Raw genomic sequence first — 18,489 nt, 5'->3', positions numbered from 1 at the left:
TAGCAACTTTACTGATTTATCTTTTTCCTCCCCAACAAATAAGGTTTTATTTTCATACTTCTAAAAAGTTGGTTTGTGTATTCGTGTGTGTGTGTGTGTGTGAGCAGTACATGTGCAAGTATGTGTTCAGAAGACAACTTGCTGGAGTCAGTTTTCTCCTTGTCCTTTGTGATTCCCCGGATTGAACTCAGGGGTCATCAGCCTTGGTGACAAGTGCCTGTACTTGCTGGTCTTTTCTTTCTTTCCATGCTTTGGGTTTAATTTTTTCTTGTTTTCTAGTTCTTTAATTTCTAGTTCATGGCATGCCTTTGATCCCAGCACTTGGGAGGCAGAGGCAGACAGAGTTCTGAGTTCAAGGCCAGCCTGGTCTACAGAGTGAGTTCCAGGACAGCCAGGGCTACACAGAGGAACCAGGAAGGAAGGAAGGAAGGAAGGAAGGAAGGAAGGAAGGAAGGAAGGAAGATGGAAAGGAAGGAAGGAAAGAAGGAAGGAAGGAAAGAAGGAAAGGAAAAAGAAGAAAGAGGAAAAAAAGGAAAAAAGGAGAAAAGGGAAAAAAGGAAAGGAAAGGAAAAAGGCAGGCTTAGATCATTAACTTCAAATCTGTTTTCTCTAACCATTTAAAGTTATAGTTTTTCCTTTAAGTACTACTTAGGTAAAATCTTTTTTTTTTAAATTTTTATTTCATGTGCATTGGTGTTTTGCCTGCATGTATGTCTGTATGAGAATGTAGGATCCACTACAACTGTGTTGCAGACAGTTGTGACCTGTCATGCAGGTGTTAGGAATGAACCTGGATTTTCTGGGAGAGCAGCCAGGGCTGCTGAGCCATGTCTCCAGCCCCTAAAATTTTTTTATTTTTGTGAGTTGTTTTTTTTTTGTTATTCATTTGTTTTTTGTTTGTTTTGAGACAGGGTCTCAAATATATAGCCTTGGCTAACCTGGAACTCCCTATGCAGATTATGCTGTCATTGAACTCCTAGAGATCCACCTGTCTCTGCCTCCCAAGTGTTGGGATTAAAGATGTGCACCACCACTGCCTGGCAAAACCCTTAAGTTATGATCCCTTTTCATTTAATTAAAAGGTTAAAAATCAATCTTCACGCCACCTCACCCCCCACCCCGTGTGTGTGTGTGTGTGTGTGTGTGTGTGTGTGTGTGTGTGTGTCTTTCTGTCTGTGTCTGTACCGAGGATTGAACCACAAGGTCTCCCATATCCTAAGCATTGACTGTATCATCAAGCCATAAATGCAGTCCCTAAAGGTACTTTCTAATTTTTTTGTGATTTTTTTCTCACTTAATAATTGGTCAATTAAATTAGAAAAGTAGTCTTGTAGTTACTTACATTTTTATTATTTATGTTTTGTGCCATGTTTGTACATATAGGTCTTGGCACTGAGACAGAGACAGGAAGATCCCAGAGGCTCACTGGCCAGTTGGCCAATTGAAGAGCTGCAGATTCAGTAAGAGATTTGGACTCAAGAAAAGGAAAGTCACCTAGCATTATCTTTGGGCCTCATGGATACACAAAAGAATTTACTAGGTTTGGGGAGAGGAGATTCTTAGTCATATAAGTAGGTTTCATAGTTGAAAAAAAGAATCCACCATAGAGCCAGGCTTCTTGCCTTTAAAGACACTAAAAATAGGTCATTGGTTTTTCTATTGAGGCTTTCTTTAATCTTATGTCACCGTCAAAGAGTGCTTCTGCTGTTCTGTTAACTATCATTCATCAATTTATAATTGTTCTCTTCTAGAGCTTCACCCATCTGTGTATTATAGTTATTTATTCTTGTACTCTGTCACTACTGAACCTCACATTCCTAAGGACAGTATCAAACTGATTCAGTTAATAACCTGTTAGTGCTAGGATAAGTTGTAGTTACTAGCCAGATGAGAGATTTTATCCTTTGGTTTTATACTGTACACAATAAGGTGAATTATCAAACTTGTCAGAATTGGGATAGCAGGTACTCACATCTATTCTCTTCATGTGTGATACAATTTACTTCTCAACTCTTTTTAATATTTATTTTTATTTTATGTGTATGAGTGTTTTATCTAAATGTATGTATGTGCACCATGTGTGTGCTTGGTGATAGCAAGAGGCCAGAAGAGGGCACTGGATCCTCTGGAACTGAAGTTACAAATGACTGTGAGCTGCTGGTGGTCCTCAGAATGGAACCCACGTCCTCTGCAAGAACAGCCAGTGCTCTTAACCCAAGTCATCTTTGCAGAACCATTTTTTCAAATTATTAAGGCCACTTACTTATTAAATGGCTCCAATACCAGCTTCATATTTATAAGTTAAGGTTTATATTAGTGATTGAATTACTGAAGTATAAGGGTTTTTTTCCCCTACAAATTTTGTTAGATGAATTTCATTTAGCCATAGAACAAAGGACAATCTTTACTACCTTTTAGCCACAACCTAAAAATAAAATCATGGTACTGGTTGTTGGTCCAAGAAAACCCATCTGTTAGAGACTATGAAGAGAAGAGAACATTTAAATGTTCCAATTCTTGTTAGCATCTCTAAATTTGGAGGAAGAAGAGGTTGAAACTAAGAACTAACATAAGGTTTTGGGTTATCAGCCTCAGCTGAGTTTGGACCTGGCTTACCAATATTAGATGGTGATCTTGGAGTATCTTCTCCAAGCTTCAGTTTTCTCATGAAGACAAATGAGTCTTAGCAATTGTTAGAGTTTCAGTGATGGATATAAAACAGAGCCCACCCGGCGCATGTATGCTTGGTGAATTTTAGTCACCATCATCTCCACATTAGTAAATCTTCTTAATAAAAATTACTCTTAGAAACAAGTTTGTTCTATCTTTCTATTTGTTTTATTAATCTGGTTTTAGGAGACAGGGTTTCTCTGTTTAGTTCTGGCTGACTTGGAACTTGCTCTGTAGACAAGGCTGGCCTAACTGCATCTCTAATGCAGATATCCATCCTCCTGAGTGTTGGAAATAAAGGCATGTGTCACACAGCCTCTAAGAATTAGCTTTTTGCAGAGTGTGGTGGCAGACACCTTTGATTCCAGGACCCGGGAGGTAGAAGCAGGCAGAGGGAGGTCGATTTCTGAGTTTGAGGCCAGCTTGATGTACCAAATGAGTTTCAGCGCTATACAGAGGAGCTGTCTCAGGGGGGAAAAAAAAAACAAAACAAAAAACCTACAGGAGAACCAAAAGAAACACCATTTCTTGTTGAATGGACAGAAACAAAATTGTTGCACCCTCTTTACCCAGTGCTGTATTAAGGTACAGCCTGAATGTGTAAGACATACTATAATAAGATTCTTGCTTTCAAGGATACTCAACTCTGGTAATATTACATTGTTGAAACTCTGTGACCTTAGACAAATTCCTTAACAATTCTGGACCTTGATTTTTTTTTTTTAATACTTTGTATAATATTGCCCAGGCAAGCCTAACACATCTGAGTTCAAGGGATTCCTCTACATTAGCTTCCTCAGTAGCTTCTAGCTGGGCATTGTAGTATCTTATTTAAAAAAAAAATGGTAGGAGCACCTTTCAGATTCTTGAGTCTTTTATAGCTCTGTCTATCCTGAAACTCACAGACCTCTGCCTCCCACGTGCGTGTGTCAGCACACCTGCCTTGGCAATATATTTTTCTGATTATTTTTTTGTTTGTTTGTTTTTCGAGACAGGGTTTTCTCTGTGTAGCCCTGGCTGTCCTGGAACTCACTCTGTAGACCAGGCTGGCCTCAAACTCAGAAATCCGCCTGCCTCTGCCTCCCAAGTGCTGGGATTAAAGGCGTGCGCCACCACCACCCAGCTCTTTTCTGAATGTTTAAATTATTATTTATTTATTGTGTTTATGTGTATATGTGCTGTGTGCATATATATGCCCAATATCACACTGAAATAGGCAAGCCCAAGACTAGTCCAAACCTCCATGACTCTGGGTGGACGAGGTTTTGGCACTGAGTATTCTCTCTCCCTCCCCCTCCTCCCTTCATCTCCCTCCCCTCCCCTCCCCTCCCCTCCCCTCCCCCTCTTCTCCTCTCTTCCTCTCCTCTCTCTTGTTTTTTCGAGACAGGGTTTCATTGTGTAGTCCTGGTTGTCCTAATACTCACTCTGTATACCTGGGTGGCTTGAAACTCAGAGATCTGCCTGCTTCTGCCTCTGAAGTGCTGGATGCAGGCTTTTAATGGCCTCTCTATACAAAGGCCAGCAAAAACAAAGGCATCACCTGCAGAGAGGATACATTGATGGAATTCTCTGCACAGCTCCAGAGATTGACCTAAATAGGCAGCGGCATGAAAAACTAACACACACACACAGGCACAGAAAAAGCCAAGGTCAGGTGGATTGGACTCCCAGCTGAGAAACAGCCGCACCTTGGAAGCTCAGCATGTTTATTATATACAGTGAAGGAGGAGGCCAGGTTATTGGATACAACTGAGCCAGGAAGAGATCTCAGTAGGGAAGTAATCTTCAGGCCATAAACATCAGGGAGATGGAGCTACAGTGGCCATTTTCCGCACAGACTGTCAACATTGGCACTTGGACAAGAGGAAAGCTTTGCCATCCCTCTGAGTCTCACTCACCCCAGGAAGAATTTTGCCAGTCTATGGTTCTGAGGCCTTGGCTCTTGACATGACTGTGACAAGTCACCAGAACACTTTCACTGAGGACTTGCTCCCTACAACGGAGTACTTGAAGAACCCCAAAAAGTTTATCTTTAAAGCAAAATGATTTATTCTGTCCCTAAGAAGATAGATCAGGTGTAGTGGCTCATGCCTACAGTTCTCACTTGGGGGAGGGAAGTAAGATAGTTCTAAGCCTGGGCTACAATAAGACCCTGCCTCAATAAATGAAAGAAAGTAATAATTTATATTTAAAAAGAAATGCTTAGGCTGGGCATGATGATGGATGCCCTTAATTCCTGTACTTAGGAGTCAGAAGATGGCAGAGTTCAAGGCCAGACTGGTCTATGTAATGTGTTCCGTGCCAGCCAGGGCTACATGATGAAACTCTGTCTCAAACAAGCAGTTATTAGTAATAGCCACTGCCTTATTAATGAGACAAGTATCTCATGGTGTGTCTGTTTATGTCTGTATGTCCCAGAGGACAACTTCAGGTTTCATTCTTCAGGAGGCATCCACCTTAGTTTTTTGTTTGAAGGTTTCTCATTGGCCTGGAGCTTGTAAATTAAGATAGGCCAGTGAACCCTAGCGATCTGCCTGCGTCTTACCTCCTTGGCACTGGGATTATTAGTGGTTATGACTACCTGGCTTTTTTTTTTTAACAAAATAGTTGTATTTAGCAGTCCTGTTTGTGTGTGTGTGTGTGTGTGTGTGTGTGTGTGTGTGTGTTTTGTGTGTGTGTGTGAGAGAGAGGGGTGTGTGGGGAGGCAATACATGCGTGAGAATAAGAGGACAGCTTGGCTAGAGTGGGTTCTGTCCTCTGTTTTATGAGGACTAAACTTAGGTTGGCAGGGATGGTGGCAACTGCCTTGACCTGCTGAGCCATCTTGCCAACCCATTTTGTAAAAATTTTGTTCTGTTATAATACAAGTGTCAGAATGTCACAGGAAGTAGGCAGTCTGTGACTTGATTAGCATTGTATACCTATTCTGATGGTCATGAATGTCCCCAAAATGCTGCCATTCTGCATCATCCTTCTACCCAATGCTACCAAGGTGCCAGAGTACACCAGCCTGCCATGTTCAAGGAACAAACCATGACAAAACCCATCTTCGTGTAGCTAAATGGATGGAACAGGATAGCCTGGAGGACCCATGGCTACTGGCACCTCACACTCTGCCTCAGTTGCTCAGCTCTATACAGTATAGTATCTTTAAAAAACTAATCCAGCCAGGTATAGTGTGGTAACGCACACCTTTGAACTCAGCACTTGGGAGGCAGAGGCAGGCAGATTTCTGAGTTCGAGGCCAGCCTGGTCTACAGAGTGAGTTCCAGGACAGTCAGGGCTACACAGAGGAACCCTGTCTCAAAAACAAACAAACAAACAAAAAACTACTCCAATCCAGGTGTGTGGTAACACATACCTTTGATCCCAGCACTCTGGAGGCAGAGAAAGACAGATCTGTGTGAATATGAGGCCAGTCTGGTCTACCTATGGAATTCCAGGTCGCTAGAGCTACATAGTCAGGCCCTGTGATAAACAAGAAAAGTAATGATCCTGGCTCAGTGCGTAGTATCTCATTGCTTTTCCTTTCTAAAGATATGATTAGATGTGATTAGTAATGTTCAACTTTTCAGAAAGATGGGGAATATCCCCAAAACCTCTTTTAAGTTGAGTTTTCTATTTAGATTTATATAACTGGTTATAGGAATAAGTTTAAAAACTAGGAAGATAGCCGGGCGTGGTGGCACATGCCTTTAATCCCAGCACTTGGGAGGCAGAGGCAGACAGAGTTCTGAGTTTGAGGCTAGCCTGGTCTACATAGTGAGTTCCAGGACAGCCAGGGCTACACAGAGAAACCCTGTCTCAAAAAACCAAACCAAACCAAACCAACCAACCAAACAAACAAACAAACAAAAAACCTAGGAAGATAATCTCTTTGCTGTCTTAGAACTGAGCAGGAATTACCTTAGTTTCAGTTTGTATTCATTGTCTTGTTCTAGGAAATGGTTAAACATGTGGAAGCAATTATGTATATATGTGTATATAAAGAATTTTGGTTTTTTTCATACAGTATATTTTGATTATATACTTACCATTTACTACTTCCTACACACCTAACTTCATGTTCTTTTTCTCTTACCAAAAACAAAACAAAATTTACCAAAATGAAAAACAAAAAGTGAAGCACTGGGGAGGCAGAGGCAAGTGGATCTCTGAGTTTAAGGCTAGCCTGGTTTTCTTTATCCTTGCATTTTTTTAAAGTGCTGTGGAAAAGAGCAGTCTTAGACCAGCAGTATGAGCATTGCTAGAATAGGAAATCCCAGAGCTACACAGTCGGGAACCTTGGTGTGCATGAGCCACCAGCAATGTGTTTTGTAATCTCCATCTAATCAGAATACATATTAAAATTTGAGAACCACTGGGCTAGGTAAACTGTTTCCTAACTAGGGTATAATTTTTATTTCTGTTTTTTGTGAAGTGTAAGCCTGAAACTCATTTTTTTCTTTTTAAAGATCTATTTTTATTTTATATACATGGGTATCTTGGCTGCATATATCAGTGTACCCCATGCATGCCTAGTATTGTGGAAACCATAAGAGGATGTTGGGTCCTTTGGAACTGGAGTTAGAAACAGTTGTTAGCCATATGGATACTGAGGTCTGAACCCAGGGCCTCTGCATGAGCAGTGAGGACTAAGTCATCTCTCCAGCTCCAACTCTCAGGGCTTTGTGGTTGTTGTTACTGGTTTTCTTTCTTATTTTTTGTTTTTTAGGTTTTTGGTTTTGTTTGTTCATTTCTGAAGTATGGCCTCTATAGCCCAGGGTACCTTGAACCCATGGCTGCTGTGAGCCAGCCCTAGCAGTTGACAGGTTCAGAGAGGAGATAAAGGGTTTGTGATAAAGGGAGGAGGAGTCAGGCCCAGTGCTCGGAGACCTTGCAGTTCTGACTGACTAGCAGCCAGGCTGCTGCTTTATTTATACCGATTTCATAAAACAAAGACAGACGTGATTTCCCAAGAAGTACAGATCATACTATTTTGTCCCTGACATGTGTTTGATTTCTCATTGTATGTCCAGGGTTACAGGTTCAATTACAGTCAGCAAGTACAGATAGAACAGGTTTCTTTTTTATTATCAGACCCATAACTCCATTTTAAAGACTATTTCTGCCAAAGCAAACATGTTTAATATATGACAGCCTGCTTTTAGGCTGGCAGCAATTGCAATGTCAAAGCATGCCAGACAAATAAAAGTATCTGAGCCAGTCTTTTCTATGGATGGCAAATCCTGATACCTAACCCTTTTACTTAAATATTCTCATCATCTCTAGTATTGGAAAGGTTATTTTAATTGATGTGTCTTTATCACTATGTTCTACTCCTCTAGGGGCATACCCTGTACAACTCTCTATCTTTAAACTTCATTTTCAGAGAGCTCTAAGCTCTGTTGTAGAAGGAGTCCTTTGTTCTGTTACCAGTTCTCTTGGCTACTCAGAGCTTGTCAACTATCTCTCAGCCTACTCTGTTCCAGTTACGTTGTTTGAGTTTGCGTAGGGGTGGATATACCAAGACGATTTGGGAGTCATGGCCTCATAAAGAGATTTATACTACCACAATCTCCAGGGCATAAGGAAGGCTTCCAAATAGGACCAGGTAAAGGTATTTCCCTAAAAGCGGAAGGGATAGTAAGTTTAGGACTTTGCTAAAAAGACTCAGGCATAATTTTCTCAGGGAAGGACATAAAATAAATTATAATACAGAAAATCTCTAAGAATGCAGAGAACAAAACCTAAAAGAGACAGAGTGACCACAATGGCTGCATTAGCTCAGCCTTCAGAGTCTGTACAAATATATTTGCACTGGGCGTGGTGGCGCACGCCTTTAATCCCAGCACTCGAGAGTCAGAGACAGGCGGATTTCTGAGTGCCAGGACAGCCAGGGCTACTCAGAGAAACCCTGTCTGGAAAAACCAATTAAAAAAAAGTATTTGCAACTTCTGCAACTGAGATAAGTCCTGATTGACCTAAGTTTATAGCTGCAATTTGTTGATATAGAAGCTGTATATTTATTGCCAAATCAGAATTATTCTATAAGCCATGGAGATGGGATCTAACTTGTTCCCATATTACCTTAGCCTCCCAAGTGTTAAGGTTACAAGCATTCCAGGGCTGGAAAGATGGCTCAGAGGCTACTAGTGTTGCAGGGTAGCAACCCAAAGACCATCCAGCACAACTAACTTCTGAACTGAGAGTCAGTGTTAGACCAGATGGAAGCTGTCTGAAGAGAAGCCCTTCTCACACAGCATCCTGCAGAAGGAAGTCGAGCAAGCAAACAGTTTAACAGAAGCCAAAACATGCCCTTATTTGGGACATTTCAACCCTGAGTTTCTAGAATAGGGCTGGATACTTATCTATGGGATTTTTCGTAGAGCAGGTATAGGGTGGGGTGTAGAAAGTGAGGCAGAGTCAGTTTCAGGTTAAACCAAAGATGGCTGTAGCTGAGGCAAAATGGAAGAACCTTTGCCCTGTCACAACTAGGACTTGAATGTTTTTGCAAAGGACCTAGGTTTGGTTCCCAGCACTCACATGGTAAATAACAAACATCCAAAACTCCAGTTTCAGGGAAGCCAATGCCTCTGACCTCTATAGACACTGGGCATACATATATTTCACATACATACATACATACATGTACATAAATCTAAAGCACATTGGTTTTGTATGGTTTTGTTTGTTTGTTTTGTTTTGAGACAGTATTTCTCTATGTAGTCCTGGCTGTCCTGGAGCTCACTGTCTGGAACCAGGCTGAATGAACACAGAGAGGTCTGTCTTCCTTTGCTTCCTTGAGTGCTGGGATTAAAGACATGCACCACCACACCTGGCCCATACATTTTTTAAAAATCATATAACATCATGAAAAAGAACATGGTCTCACACAATAACCTAAATTCTGGATTATTAAATAGATAAGACAAGTTTACTCCCTTGAGCTGTAATTTTTATCTTTCAAATGGTATTAGAACATTTATTTCTATATATGATTTTTAATACAACCTATTAAAAAGAATAAAAACTCAAAACCCACACAGTGAAGTTAACTATACCAAAGTCTATTACATATCTCAGTGAACAGTTATGTGGTAGACTGAATAAGAAGGCCCCCATAGGCTCGTATGCTTGAATGATTGGTCCCCCACCAGTTAGTGGACTGTTTTAGGATTGGGGCTGTCACCTTGTTGGAGGAAGTATGTCACTAAAGGTGGACTTTGAGGTTTCAGCAGTCCATGTCAGGCTTGGTCTGTCCCTGCCTGCTCCCTGTAGGTCTTGTGTAGCTACAAGCCGCTCTAGCACTCATGCTTGTCTGCTTCCAGCCATGCTGATCATGGACTAACCTATCACCAAGCAAGCTCCTAATTAAGTGCTTCCTTTTATAGGAGTTACCTTGGCTGTGGTGTCTCTTCACAGCCAAGAACGTTATCAAGACAAGTTAGAATAACTGTTCCAAATATTATATGATTTTTAAATTAAGATAACATGAAATGTTTGATGCATTGTCAGGTTCTTCTCAAAGAGTTCTGTAACAGTTTATCTTGTAAGTAAAGAGGGCCTGTCTCCATCTCTTCTAAACTCTTTTCCCTTCAATGTGTTTTACTGTCTTTTGTCCTTGAGCCTTTGTATCATCTACTTTTCTTAAACAAGCCTCCCATAGCCTGCTTACCTCACTGATGCCTATGCATCGTTCAGATCCCTGGCTTGCCTTCCCTGGTTCCCACACCCCAGTCTGAGTAGCCACTTGCATATCTCCACATTAATTAGCTTAAGCGAAGGCAAGGGGACAGACAGGATGTCTTGTTCCCTGCCACATTCCTAGGTCCCTGTGAAGTTTTTCCTACCTTACAGGATAAGCGTTGAAGGGATGATCAGAGCCATTTTTGTTTCCCCAAATCATCCAGAAGTGGTGTTTCCCTCTGGCTTACAGTCTGCTGGTTGACTGTGATACCCGCGTCAGGTATTATCAGGTCAAGTGCCTGTGTGTTTTCTCCTGAGGCCTGCGCTCTGCTTTGCTCTGGGTGAACAGAGTGCACTCACTGCTGACTGAGCACTCTCCCTCTGTCTGCCACAGGTACCTTGGGAGAGCTAGATGCCCTGATGGATCAAGTTCATATGCAGCACCCAGACTGGCAGCATCCTTCAGATCTTACCACACGGTAAGTCGGCTTCCTTCTTTGCAGAAGGGAAAGCTAGAATTGGGTTATGAGAGATGAGATGCGTAGTTGGGTTATTCTTGTTTATTTCCAGAAAATAAAGCGGGCCTTAGAATGAACTAGACATTGGGGACTGAAATTCAGGTTCTAATATTAGATGCACAGTGTTTAACTAGCTGTATGATTTTGATCAATTCACTTCAATTTTATGGCTATCTATAAATTCTCTGGTTCCAAAACTCAGGTTTATTTTTTATTTATTGTATATGCATTGTACATGGAGGAGTGCTCATGTGCTGGGGCACACATGTGGAGGCCAGAGATGGATGAACTTAGAGTCAGTTCTTCACTTTTACATGGGTTTGAGGAGTTGAACTCAGGTTGTTGGGAAAATACTTTTCTCCACTGAGCCATCTTGCTGGCCCCAAAATCATGTTACCATCGCATCTTCTTTCTCCTCCTTTCTTCCCCTTCCTCTGTCTTCAATATTATAAGGTTTTGCTATTTAGGCCAGCCTCAGCCTTCTAAGTCTTGTATTATATAGTCATGCACTATCATACCCACTATCACACTTCAGTATCCAGGGTAGGCTGGGCAGGATAGCACACACTTTTAATCACAGCACGTGGGAGGCAGAGGCTAATGGATCTCTGTGAGTTCAGGGCCAGTCTGGTTTATATAGCAAGTTCCAGGCTGACCAGGATTGCATAGTGAGACTCTTGCCTCAAAAAAATAAAAAATCTAGAGCGTGTGTTTGTCTGTTTCAAGATAGGGAATCTTTATGTTGCCAGACTCTCTTCAAAATCCTCATCCTTCTGCCTCTGCTTCCTGGGTGGCAGGGTTACAGGCATGGACCACCACACCTAAATCCTAACTCCAATCTGGGCTTTGCAGCTAGCAAGGTGGCTTAGTGAGAAAAGGCAGTTAGTGCCAAGCTTATCAACTTGATAGTAGAAGAAGAGATGAACTGCTGCAAGTTCTCCTCTCACTTCTGCACATGATCTGTGGCACTTGCGCACCTGCACCACACACGTGCTTGTGCACATGATTGATTGATTAATTATAGTTGATTAATTAATTAGTTAAAATTTTTAAATTTCTATGTTCTTGATCTAGTATAGTTTTAACTTTAATTCAGTGACTCAGCAACCTTAGGATAGGCAGTGGTGGCACACACTTTAATCCCAGCACTTGGGAAGCAAGGGCAGGTAGATCTCTGTAAATTTGAGGCCAACCTGGTCTACATAGTGAGACCCAGTCTACACACACACACACACACACAGACACACACACGATTAAAGCCTTGGTTACTGTAACAGTTTTCTCTAACATTCCCTATTAGGGCATCAGGAAATCATAGAGACTTCCTTTATACTCAAAGCTGAGCACATCTCATCATTTTACCTGGATTATTTCAAATCATCTATATTTGTCTTGCTCAAGTACTGTTCTTTTTTTTTTTTTTTTTTTTTTTTTTTTTTTTTGGTTTTTCAAGACAGGGTTTCTCTGTGTAGCCCTGGCTGTCCTGGAACTCACTTCGTAGACCAGGCTGGCCTTGAACTCAGAAATCCCGCTGCCTCTGCCTCCCAAGTGCTGGGATTAAAGGCGTGCGCCACCACTGCCCAGCTCAAGTACTGTTCTTAACTCAGAAGCTAGGGAGATTCTTTTAAAGCACAAGTTGGGTTCCTTTTCTTTTCACTCTGTCCCATTGGCTTCCAACCAGCTTCCCATCCTCAGTCCTCTAAGAATGGCTGTCTGCGTTGCTTGGCTGCCTACCTACCTCTCCTATTACTGTTATTGCTTACTCTGTCCTAGTTATCCTGGCTTCATCAGAATCACAGCAGTTAAAAAAAAATGCTGGGCAGTGGTGGCGCACGCCTTTAATCCCAGCACTCGGGAGGCAGAAGCAGGCGGATTTCTGAGTTCGAGGCCAGCCTGGTCTACAAAGTGAGTTCCAGGATAGGGCTATACAGAGAAACCCTGTCTTAAAAAACAAAAACAGTTAATCCCAGTACAGTATCTGCTTTTGGACGCAGAAGCAGGATAATTGCTATAGATTCTTAGCTATGTTGGGGTACATAGCAAGTTCCATGGTACAAAACAAGACAACATAAACAATTCTCCGATGGTGTGGGAATAGAAATGTAGCTCGGTTGTAAGCTCTAGATTCAATATCCAATATAGACACACACCTCAAAAAAGAAGAGGGGCAATGTAATATGTTGTGTACTAAATACATTTTGGAGTCAGATAATGAATAATAGTCTAGGCTTTCCTCCCTACTCCTCTGTATGACCTTAGGAAAAAGTTACTTAACCTGAGGCGTAATTTATTACTAGTGTAGAAGTTACTGCCAGTACTTTCCTAGTGGGTCATCACTGATAACTTAGATAGGGTGTTTAAAGAATTGAGCAGGTAGTCTCGGATAGTGATGAAGTGATCACCTGTGACTTTCCCAGCCGTAACTCAGAAGGGCTTTGTCTAAGAATCCCTTTGAGTCAGTATATTGCAAAGCCCAGCTGGGCCCTTTGTCTGTAGCTTGCACGTGGAGGTCAGAGGACAGCCCACAGGAGTCAGTTCTTCCTCCCATGTGTGAGTTCTGGGCATTGAATTCAAGTTTGTTAGGTTTCTTTGCAGATACTTTACGCACTGGGCCATCTTGCTGACCCGCCTTTGCCTTGGCCTCCTCAATGCTGGGATTACATGTGTGAGCCTACCTCACCCGACTAAGTGGTCATTAGCATCGTTTTAGGAATTGAGATTGTATCAAATTATTAAGGGGCTTTCTCAGAACCTACACCCAGAACATGACTACAGGTGACACACACATACTGTCATCCTCGCTCTTCTCTCTCCACCTGCCTGTCTGTCTCTGTCTTGTTCTTTTTTTGAGACAGGGTTTCTCTGTGTAGATCACACTGGCCTCAAATTCAGAGATCTGTCTGCCTTTGCCTCCCTACTGCTGGAATTAAAGGTGTGCGCCACCACCACCAGGCTTATGGGTGATTCTCAAACCTTATTACGGGTCTTTGTGTTAGGGTGTCCACTCTCTCGGCTTACCATGTGATAGTCAAGTGATGACTTGCTGTCTCTGGGAATCTTTTTATCTAATCTAACGCATGTGGCATAAGCAACCTGTGTGGCAGTGCTGGCCTCTCGGAGTCACATGAAGCCGTGAAATACAGACCCTGCTCTAAACACTTCGAGAAAGAGAAGTCGTTTTTCTCCTTGAATTCTCCAGAGCCTTATGTAGCTCACACTGGCCTTGCACTCATGCGACTGAGGGTCCCCTCACTCCCCAGTGCTGGCGAAAACAGGTATACACACCATGCCTGGCTCTTAAACATTCAAGGCTGGCTTTCCTTAGAACAAGGTGTGTATGGCACATATAATAATACCTGTGTAGGAATGAGGTGACATTGAGAGTTGGAAGGAAATGGCATTTATGATGGCTTTCCTATAATTTAAATAGTGTAAAATTTCTAGAATTATAACATCAAAATATAATATTAGCCATGCATGGTAGCATATCCTTCCAGCACTCAGGAGGCAGAATCAGACAGATTTTTGTGAGTTTGAGGGAAGCCTGGTCTACATAGTAAGTGTCCCTACCCGCAGGACAGTCGACAGGGACTTGGGGGCACCTAGAAGAGAATTGGGGGGACAAGAGATGTAAAGAACGGACAGCAAGTCAGGAGGTCTGATCAAGTGGACAAATGTTTACTGTTCACACAGACGTTATATACTCATAGAAGCAGGATATGGGGTAAGTGGGGTGGAGGGGGCCGCTTTGTTTCTGGGGGAATGCACCTGTTCCCAAGAGCAGGCTATTGGCTGGGTAAAAAGTTCAGCAGGAGGAACAGAACAGAATGGGTTGCTAGGTACCTGTCCACAAGATCTATAGCTCTTTGTTCTTGACTGGGGTTAGTACTTTCCCACAGAGGCCAGGACTTTGTGCCAGTGCACTTAGGGCTGACAAGGCAGTAAAGCAGTTAATGTTCAAGCAGGGTTGCTCCCAACAAGTAAGTTCCATGGAAACCCTGTCTCAAACAGACAGACAACAGCAACCATATAATCTGATCCTTACAGTCCTTAGGAGTTTTCAAGACAGGCTTGCTCTGTGTAGCCCTGGCTGTCCTGGACTCACTCTGCAGACCAGGCTGGCCTAGAACTCAGAGATCCGCCTGCCTCTGCCTCCCGAGTGCTGGGATTAAAGGTGTGTGCCACCACTGCCTGGCTAAACATAGCTTTAAAAGTAGTTGTGCTAGCTATTTCGTATACAGATGACAGTTCCAGCTGAAAACGCTTCCTGTTTTTATTCTCCTTCTCTCAATAGAAACTACGCCCGGTTCCGACAGAGGCCTCTGCAGAGGTACAGTCTGAGTCAGTGGGTTGACAGAAACAAGCGGAGCCACCATCGGTTCCAGCGTCTCCCAGACTTCTCCTACAGTCCATATGTCTCATCCCATCAACAGTGACAGTTCCTGCCAAGGGTCCCGTCCAGAGCAGCATCACATTTTCCTCTGCTATTTTTGTTTGTATATTTTGAGTTTTATTTCACAAGATTTTTATTTAAAGAATTTGTCACCTTTTGGAAATGCCCATTACTGTCTTGAATTTTTGTTTTTTAATGAGGGCCACCCCCCACCCCTGATTTGTATGTCTGTCTGGTGAATATGTTTCAGCAGTGTTAAGTATTGTTTTTCTGTTTGTTCACTGTTGTTGTTGTTGTTGCTGTTTTTAAATTTTAAATGAAGGTAATTCTCTTTTGAAGGCCTGCATTAAGTCAGAACAGTCAGGCTTTGAGTAAAATACCAGCTGTAAGGGCAGGCAGACTCACCTTCCAGTCTACTGTAAGGAAGAGGCTGTTTTGCAAGCTAAGAGCCGGTATTATTATTGTTGACTTGTGAATAGATAGAAGTCACTTTTAACGACCCCTCTTTTTAAATTTGAGTTTCTTGAATACTTGTCAGTATTTTAATGTTGCCAATTCAGTACATTTGAAATAGGAGAAGGAGAAAAGTCCTGTTGAAGGGCTAGATTAAAAGTGTAAATCCTCTCCTTTCTGTACCTATTAGCTGCCTTTTTAAAAAATTATTAGTGGCTTTTTTCACTCTCTATTAGATATATTTCGTTCATAATGTTTGAAATCTTACACATCTTAACTGACAGAAGACAGCTGAATAACCCTTGTTCAATACTCTGTGGTCTTGTGACTGGTTGGTTTCTCTGCCCCATTGTTTTCTTTTCCTTTTCCCACTCCCAGTGACCGGTTAGTCCTGAAGCTTTGCAGTAAGTGTTCTTATGTCCTGTTAGACTGAGACATGGCTCTCAGGTGCCCTCTGTCTGCTGAAGAAATCCTGTCAGAATCCTGACTGTCGTTAGGCCGGCACAGAATCCTGACTGTTGTTAGGCCAGCACAATTGGGATGTCTAGGAATCTTCAGTTCTGTCTTCGGAACCCGAGTTTATGTGTTGCTGCTGTTCAAGGAACCTTCGTCCTATGAAATCCTTGGGAGAGTCACTGGCCTCTCCCGTTGGTTACAGGTACCCTTATACCCTGGATGTTAGCGTTGTAGTTGTAGCATTGGGTCCATTGTTTCACATTAGTGTTTGAGCATCTTGGGAAAGTACGATTGAGCCCGTGCACCGCACCACCACCATGCACCGCGTAAGGTGTGGTGTTCCAACCAAAGCGCTAGGCTCTGTGTACTGTCTTAATGGATGTCCTAAAAGATCTGTATTTCTTACAGGCAGCTCTAGAGATCATTCTGAGAGGGTTTACAATATGACACTCCTGCTGCTGCAGTCACTGTGGGAGTGATTCATAGTTGCCTAGCCTCTGTCTCATTTTATATGTGGCTAACCCACCCTGAATAGTCTACTCTGCCTCAGAAAAATGATCTTTTTGTTCTGTTTTGTTTTTGCTTTTCAAGACAGGGTTTCTTTGTATACTCCTGGCTGTCCTGGAACTCGCTCTTAGACTGGGCTGGCCTTAACTCACAGAGCTCTGCCTACCTTGCCTTCTCACTGCTGGGAGTAAAAGGATGAATCACCATTGTTGGACTGAAAAAGTGACTGTGATTAGGAAAATCTTGATTTTGTTTGTTTTGTTTTGTTTTGTTTTCAAGCCTTTAATAGGTTTGGATAAATGTTCCCAAGTGTGTGTTAGTTTTATCTAGTGAAAGTTTTTTCTTCTTTCCTTCCTTTTTTGCGGCAGGGTCTCCTATAAAGCCTAGGCTAGCCATCAACACACTATTTAACCCAAGATGGTCTTGCACTTCTGATTTTTCTCTCCCTCCAGCCCCTCACCCCTCAGACAGGTTTTTTTTTTATGTAGCCCTCCTGTCTGGGTAGACCAGGCTGGCCTCAGGACTCACAGAGATTCACCTGCCTCTGCCTTCTTAGTGCTGGGATTAAAGGTGTGCACCACCACTCCCTGCTTTTGACATCCCCCCCCCCGCCCCACCCGCCACCCCCAGAAAGACTTTTCTATTTCTTAGTTATTTGGTTTAGATTCTGGGACCAGACTTTGAAAGGCAGTAGTCCAGTCACCTCTCTTGATGGGCACGCTTGTTGTTGACCTCAGTTGACTTGTCCAAGATGCTGTGAGTTAGCCTGTTAGACTGAGATATGCCAAACAACCCACCTATGGGACCAAAACAAAGTGCAGATTAGCTACCGCTGGAGTAGCTAGCATTGGGGCTGAATGGTTCCCACGGGGAGCCCAGGGAGTGGAGGGACAGCAAAGCTCCTGCTCTCCTGCTACCAGGAGGAATTAAGACTGAATGTATAATGGGAGTGCTGCCTCTGTCAGAGCAGATGAGTGACAGGTTAACTAGAAAATGTGACAATCACATTTCCTCTAGCGCAGATAATTCTGTTTTTCCAAAGTGTTAGCAGCTAATTAAATCTGGTGGACTGGGGGAGGAGAGAGCTGTTCTGTACTGGTTAACATGGTATTCTTTAAGGAGAAAAAAGCCAAAGAAAACTCATCCGGCATGTTAGCCTTAAAGATGGTACTGGCCAGAAGCCGGGGCTTAATCTCTTCAGAGCTGCATATCTCTTATGTTTGGGTTTGGCCTCTAAGTCTTGTAGATTAAATTAATTCTTGCTGTATTTTTAAATTTGAGTAAGGGTTATGTGCATTTAACTGTGTTCCTGTCTTTTATCATCCCTGGGGACGTTCTTACCATAGGGGTCTTGACAAAGCAAAGCTAAAATGTGTTGTTGATAAATAGTTCCTGTGTAGGTCAGGAGCCGAAATAACAATAGCTCTGCAGCTCATCGGGCTCTGATTTACTCGAGTTGTTGTCGGGGTCGATTATGAAACTGAAGTTTGGTGCCTCCTTTTTTATCATGTTTTTCCCCTTGTAGCAGTTGTGTTTAATGTCATTAAAAAGAAATAAAAGTTCTCGTCAGTGGCATATGTACTGTGGCCGTCTGTTCCGGGCTTTGGAGGAGCACTCTCTGCCTTCCTCTGCGTAGGTCGCTCTGCTTGGGAGGGTGGCGGCATTTAGTAGAATATGGTTCTGGGAAGGAGAAAGTGCTTGCTCCCTGTTCTTTTGAGGGTAAATTACAGTGCTGGGGAAGGCGTTCCAGCAGTTAAGAAATGTTGCAATTGATTAGGATTTGCAGCTACATATGGTGCATGTCAGGAGCCTGACATTGGGAGA

At 42.6% G+C, this 18,489-nt stretch overlaps 1 protein-coding gene across 18 annotated transcripts in view; it reads left to right on the top strand.

Annotated features, from left to right (window-relative positions):
* The window catches only part of S100pbp (S100P binding protein), a 41,664-nt gene extending 23,424 nt beyond the window's left edge, over positions 1-18,240 (top strand). For all 18 annotated transcript variants that reach the window (XM_006503448.3, XM_030253858.1, NM_001379593.1 and 15 more), the window contains 2 exons: positions 10,733-10,817; positions 15,151-18,240. In XM_006503448.3, coding sequence (XP_006503511.1) covers positions 10,733-10,817; positions 15,151-15,292 — 227 coding nt within the window. In that variant the 3' untranslated portion in view covers positions 15,293-18,240. The remainder of the gene's footprint in view (positions 1-10,732; positions 10,818-15,150) is intronic.
* The last annotated feature ends 249 nt before the right edge of the window (positions 18,241-18,489 follow it).

This window comes from Mus musculus, chromosome 4 (genome assembly GCF_000001635.26).
Source record: "Mus musculus strain C57BL/6J chromosome 4, GRCm38.p6 C57BL/6J".
NCBI lineage: Eukaryota > Metazoa > Chordata > Mammalia > Rodentia > Muridae > Mus > Mus musculus.
The sequence above is the reverse complement of the archived record's forward strand: the minus strand, read 5'-3'. Positions and strand labels throughout refer to the sequence as shown.